The 6,969-nt window shown below is 44.8% G+C and overlaps 1 protein-coding gene across 1 annotated transcript in view; it reads right to left on the minus strand.

The window, feature by feature from the left end:
• Nucleotides 1-3,609: 3,609 nt before the first annotated feature.
• Nucleotides 3,610-6,969, minus strand: part of gfra2b (GDNF family receptor alpha 2b) — a 45,153-nt gene continuing 41,793 nt past the window's right edge. Inside the window, exons 9-10 of the mRNA XM_061075777.1 lie at nt 4,612-4,659; nt 3,610-3,744 (exon numbers count right to left, since the gene is read on the minus strand). Of these exons, the coding sequence (XP_060931760.1) occupies nt 3,610-3,744; nt 4,612-4,659 (183 nt within the window). The remainder of the gene's footprint in view (nt 3,745-4,611; nt 4,660-6,969) is intronic.

Genomic DNA, 6,969 nt, shown 5'->3' on the forward strand with positions numbered 1-6,969 from the left:
GAAAACTGCGACAGTTTCTCAGCATATCAGACATACAGCCTTCGATTGGACTTCAGTGAAAAAGTATTTTGTTGTCGACTCCGTGTTAAACACTCGGCTCTCATTGTCCACTTCTCGTTTCCTTGATCGTCTCATTTTACAGAAGGGCTCACAGGGCAAAGGGAACAAGTGAAGGGAGATCATGTGACCTTTCAAGCCCGATACACCACACTCCCTAGCAAATTTAATTTAGCTGAAGCTTTTATCCAAAGCGACTTACAATCAGTGCATTCAACCCCGAGGGTTCAAACCCAGATCAACAAGAACCAAGAAAGTATGATTTCTTCAAAAATAAAGCAAAACTACAGAGTGCTATAAGTACGTGCCAATTATTTGATTTTTTTATTTAAATTTTTTTTTTTTTTAATTATTTGGACAAGTTCGGCGGGTATACGGCCCGCGGGTGGTACTTTGCCCATGTCTGGGTTAGACTGATGCTGAGGACCAGAGGGAAGGAACTGTGGGACATAAAGAAGTAAAAGCTGTATTTCTTTAAATGGTTGTTCCTCTTCTCTCTCTGAGTCAGTGTGTGAATGTGTGCAGGTTGTAATCTGCACGATGCATCATCAACGCTATCAGCTGCTCGTCTCGTGTCGACTCATGAATCACTTGTTCAGCTCTCTGAGTTAAACTGAGGAAGAAAACCTCAGAATGTGTGAAAGCGTCAGGTCGGAGGTCACAGTCTGAAGAGAGCCTCTTACTCTGAGCCGATTAGAGCAGCTCTCACTTCAGCTCACGGAGCTTCACCTCCTGGTTCCACACGGCCTCTCTTCACAGCTTCACTTGCTTCATAAAACCTGTTAAAACACAGTTCAGCTGCAAACCTCAGGAGCAGATTCACCACAATCACAAACATTTCCTTCAGATGCAGTAGCTGGTTGTTTGTGAACTGCTCCTCTGATCTGTTCCTCCTCAGATGAAGACCTAGAACCTCCTGACAGGGTGTAGAGGACCTACTGAGGAACCAGTGATCAACAGTTTATATGGATCAAAAAGCTCGGGACAGAGACATTCCTTTATAAATGTTTAAAAAACTTGGTTATAGTGATGAGGTAATCTGCTCTCAGTGATCATTTGGGGTCTTTACAATTTAGGGCTGTAAAAAATGTATTTGGAGTTTTGAGCTCCTCTCAACAACTCCTCATCTGTCCTCCTCCTGCTGGACCTGTGGATGTGGAAGTGGGAACTCGGCTCTGGTCTCGGACCACAGAGCTGGTGGAGTTCTCCTCTTCTGTCCTGGATGGATGATTCAGCTTCTCCATGAACAAGCTGCTGAGTGAAGCTCAGTCCTGAGGGATCCTCCACAGCTCACTCCTTCCTTCACGTCCTGGCTTTGTTGCCTTTTCTGTCTTTTGGCTTGAGCCTATATATTCTTTATCATTTGGATCACACTCAGTTTGAATTTGCATGTTTCCGTCCGTCAGAGCTCATCACCTGTGACGGCTCTGACTCTCGTCTGTTCAGATGTCAGCAGACGTTATAAAGACTCGTTTTAATTGCTTGGAAAGTTTCACTGCAAGCCTACGACTCCGGATGGACATTTACTTTGCAAAGTGGACACCTGTGATAATGTATCTGTTAAAATGAACATTCTGTTGACATTTGACTGGACAAGCTGGACTGAATGTGAAACTATGTGAACCCGTTGGGATAACTCTTCTGCCATTTGTGCTTTATTTTTATTTTATCTTCACTTGTAATATTGTATGACATTCTGTGTGAGACTCACTGTCAAGGTAAAAAAATAAAGACTTGTTTTCACTGCTGCAGATTAAACTGGACGAACTCTCTCACCTGACCGGAGCTCTCTCCTCCAGTTTGGATTGGGAGGAAATACGTTTGATTTCCGAACTGGTCGAGCTGCATGTTTGACAAATTAGTTCAGACAGAGGATAAATCGACCTTAACTCTGAGAGAATCCCTCTAAATGAACCGAAAACACTCAGCAGCCGAGAATTAAGGCTCCTAACGACCCATAATGCACCAGTCTCTGTAGAGCACCATGTTATACTGGTGCTCTCCGTCTCTGTCTCCGTCCTTAAATGTGAGACAAACGGTCTCAGACAGTTTCCTCTTGTGTTTGCATGAATCAGTTGATATAAGATGAAACGTCTCATGAGGAAGAAGAGAAACGTTCAGGCAAGAATAAAACACTGGCTGATGCTAAGTCCCATTTTAAACTAAGACATGATGATGAAAGGATCTTCAGAGATAAACCACGTATCTACAGAGCTGGTGATCAAGAGTAAATGATATCTAACGTTAGCAAGATAGCTAAGGTAGCTTAGCTTGTGATCAGAAGTTTATCTGAAGCTAGTAACACATTATTTGTGATTTGTGTTGAAGTCGTGAAAGAAGAAATGTTTTCAAGATGTGATTAAGAACAGAGTTGAGTTTTCAGGGTTTAATCAATGACAGAAGAGGATCTGTAGACATCAAGCAGTCAGTAGTGATACACGTTCACAATATGGTTTCAGATGCTTATAAGAGTCAAATCCTCACACACTCACACACACACACACACACACACACACACACACACACACACACACACACACGCACACACAGAGGACTCACTCACACAACTTTACACTAACAGAATGAAGTGAAATCTACACTCTCTCATTGAGACTCTTGGTCTTTTCATATTCCACATTAAATAAAGTTTATACAGAAGGTGGACAAAACAAAATCCAAGATAAGGACCCGCAAAAAGCACACTGGTGAACAGCATGAGTGTGTGTCTGTGTGTGTGTGTTTGTGTGCGTGTGTGCGTGTGTGTGTGTGTGTGTGTCTGTGTGCGTGAGTGTGTGCGTGAGTGTGTGTGTGTGGACCCTGTTTACCCGCTAACGAGGTCTAAGGGGAGGTTGACGGAGTGTGTGTGTAAATGTGTGTGTGTACATGTGTGTGTGTACATGTGTGTGTGTCTGTGCTTGGTACGTGTGCAGTGTACTTGTGTTGCCACAGAGAACTGAGCTGATAAACACTGTGGGAGGATCCGTCTCATCTCCGGCCTCCAATCCCGTCTCTCTCTCAGGCTGCTGACTCTAAGACCTGTTGTGTGTGTGTGTTCGTGTGTGTGCGTGTGTGTGTGTGTGTGTCTGTTTGTTGGGGTGTGTGTCTGTGTGGTTTTGTGCTCGAGCCAAAGTCCCTTTGCTTCTCAGCCCAGTTGTCTCAGATCCAAGAAGTCCAGAGGAAGCGAGTCGGAGCCGAGCGGCAGAAGCCTCCAGACAGCGAGTGTCTCTGTCCGTCTCACAGAGTCCACGGCCCGGCCTCCTCTTCCTCCATTCTTCTTCTTCATTGTTTTAGTGTGTGTGTGTGTGTGTGTGTGTGTGAGAGTGTGTTGACAGCGGATCTAAATGTCCTCCAGAGTATTTCCTTCTCCTCGAAAAGGCCGTTGTTGTTTGGACGTTTCCCATTTGACATTTTCCCGAAGCAAGCGGCGCCGAGTCACGTGACTTTCATGGGGTTTTGCCATTTAGGACTTTGAATGTGTGTGTGTGTGTGTGTGAGAGAGAGCGTGTGTGTTTGTGTGTCTGTGTTGTGTGTGTGTTGTGTGTGTGCTTCAGTTCACATTAATGAAATGCAGAGTAGAAACGTTGGCAGGACAGACACAGAGAAGTGGAGGAGGAGAGGAGCTGAGAGGCTGCTGCTCCTCGGACCTGCAGAGTCCTGAGAGTCGATGGACTCCTGAGCCAACAGAGCCTGGGGGGGGCAGAGAGAGAGAGAGAGAGAGAGAGAGAGAGGGGGAGAGAGAGAGAGAGAGAGAGAGAGAGAGAGAGAGAGAGAGAGAGACAGAGAGAGAGAGAGAGAGAGAGAGAAAGAGAGAGGGGGAGAGAGAGGGGAACAAACATAAGAGCATTAGTGAGGAGATTCATCCAGTGAAATTGATCTAATATGTTCCTCAGGTGTTCCTCACATGTTCCTCACATGTTCCTCACGTGTTCCTCACATGTTCCTCACATGTTCCACACGTGTTCCTCACATGTTCCTCACGTGTTCCTTACTTGTTCCTCACGTGTTCCTCACATGTTCCTCACGTGTTCCTCACATGTTCCTCACGTGTTCCTTACATGTTCCTCACATGTTCCTCACATGTTCCTCACATGTTCCTCACATGCACCTCACATGTTCCTCACGTGTTCCTCACATGTTCCTCACGTGTTCCTCACGTGTTCCTCACGTGTTCCTCACATGTTCCTCACGTGTTCCTCACATGTTCCTCACATGTTCCTCACGTGTTCCTCACATGCTCTGTACCTGAGAACTTAAGTGTCTGAGTCCGTGTCTCTGGACCTTCTCCTTCAGGCCCTTTGTTTTCTATCTGGAAACATGTGTACCAGCTCTGGGAGGTTTGTGGATTTGAAGGAACAGGAAATGTCTCAGAACCTCTGGAAGCTTCACTAATGATTTAATTCAGCAGCTGGATGTAAACTCCACCCTCTCAATAAAGCTATGATTATTACTGTGACACAAAGATGTTTGTTGCCTCATGAACGTGTGTGATTTCTGCTTCAGTAATGAGATGTTAAAGTGAGGAGCACAGAGAGGTGTGAAATCCAAGCTGCTCACCTCTTCACACTCGTACTCATCGGAGGGGACGCACTTCTGGCCTCCGTCCTGTAACACAAGGTGGAGACACACACGTTCAGCTCATTAACTCCGTGAAGAAGAGTCTCTGTGACTCTTCTTCTGTTCATCACCAAGCTGCCACTCAGACACATGGAGAGTCTGTGACTGACCGACCATCTGCTCCTCCTCCGCCTGCAGCCTCCGGGGTCAGACCATCAAACACCTTCTTCTCTGTCTCCTTTCAGCTGATAGTGACTGGCTGCTTAACAAATGATTGCATCTGTTATCTCTCCACCTTTATTCATGAATCCTCAGATTATAAGAGGACGGATTTTAACAGTCAGAGCATAAACTGAATCAATAATAACATAAAGATTCTGACTTTTCTCTGAGACTTTAAAGAATAAATAAGCTCCAACTTTTTAGATTTGAACTCACAGATGTTTTGAGGGCAGAAGATGGAAGTGGTGTCTGTGCAGAGACGAGTGGAACAGACTCGTCTACGAAGCGCAAAGAACAAAAGAGCTGGTTTTGCAAAAAAGGACGTGAACCAATGGAGTCCAGCCCGGCTAATGATATTAAGTCAACGTTGTGTAAAGGACACAACTGAGGACACCTCTCTAACATCTGCTGCTGGTCGGTAGGTTATCAAGCTGGAGCTGAAGACCTTCAACCAGTGGTGTATAAAGTACTTGAAAGCCATACTTGAGTAAAAGTACAGATATCAAACCTGAAAGTGACTTCGGTAAAAGTAGAAGTCTCCCGTCAGAAAATGACTTGAGTAAATGTCTTAAAGTAGCTCATATTAAAAGTACTTAAGTATCAAAAGTATCTGGTGTTGAAATGTACTTAAGTATCAAAAGTAACAGTACAAGTACCAAAATTAAAAATGCAAAGGGCTTTTTATAGTAGTCCTATACAGACATAAAACAACCTAAAATGTTTCTCCTCAAGATTTATCTCAACTGACTGAAAAAATTTAACAACAATGTGAATATAATGTATATAATGTAAAAATGTTGAACCCTAGATGAGAGAGAGAGAGAGAGAGAGAGAGAGAGGAGAGAGAGAGAAGAGAGAGAGAGAGAGAGAGAACCAACCTCCGCTGCTCGAGTAACGAGCCAGTTTGACAATGTAAGAAGTAGAAAGTACAGATATTTTTGTTCAAATGTAACGAGTAAAAGTAAAAAGTCGTCAGGAAAAGAAATACTCAAGTAAAGTACAGATATGTGAAAAATCTACTTAAGTACAGAAACAAAGTATTTCTACCTCGTTACTTCCCACCACTGCCTTCAACCAAACAAGAGATCTTCACCATCTTGTGTCCCGTGTTTTAAAACTCTGTGAAGGTCTGAGCATCGTCCTGTCGCCTCCTGATTCCTTCTCTCTGATGCTGACTCGGCTCTTGTGACTCGTCCAATCAACAAGCATCTCTTTGTTTCTACTGCTCTGCTATCGTGGAGCTGAAGCTCACGGATCAAACTCCTGAGAAGGTGCCACCTTCACGTTTCAGATGATATTGGTAACTATGGAAACGTGTTTTGTTCCAAGCTGAGATGAGGCTGGCACACTAATCCACTGAAGCTTCTTCTCAGGGCAACTGCAGCTGAGCCTCATGGGTATTAGAGTATGTAGAGATGTGCGTAAAGAAATACGCTGATTCCTCAGAAGTGAAGTATAAATAATTCAAAGTGTTGGTCAGGATGTGAACCTGTGAGATCATTACAGCAGCGACCCAATCAGGAGATCAGTCAAACTAATGAGACTCCAGGAACAGACCTGTGGTTTCAGCAAGAAGGACGAGAACCACCGAGGTCATTGAGATGCAGAGCAGCAGCGTCAACAGAGACACACACACACACACACACACACACACACACACACACACACACACACACACACACACACACACACACACAGCATCGTTTATCTGCGTCTTCCATCAGCCTCTTTGTTGGCGCCTCATTAGCATATCTCCTCCCGTTGCCTGGGTGGGAGAACCAATCAGATCTTATCGCTCCACGAGGAAGAAGAAAACTCTTTCCAGTGAATCGTGGAGCGCCGGCTGGAAACGCCGCGTGTCGGATCATTGTCATTTCCCCACGAAATCCATAAGTGCAAATCCAGAAATATGCATGGCTGTGCACATACAGCAGGTTGTTATAGCGATGATTAAACCGTGCGGCTGAATCGTAATCATATTGACTGTTGCTGCGGTAACCTCCTGTGACACCGGACGCCTCTGCAGGTCTGATTCCTGTAAACTGGCTGCTCAGCACAGCTCACACACCAGTGATATCTATATTCATGTGCTTTAGAAAGGTGATACCATTCACAGAGGGAACTCTCAGCCGCGAG

The sequence above is a fragment of the Limanda limanda genome, chromosome 1 (genome assembly GCF_963576545.1).
Source record: "Limanda limanda chromosome 1, fLimLim1.1, whole genome shotgun sequence".
Lineage (NCBI taxonomy): Eukaryota > Metazoa > Chordata > Actinopteri > Pleuronectiformes > Pleuronectidae > Limanda > Limanda limanda.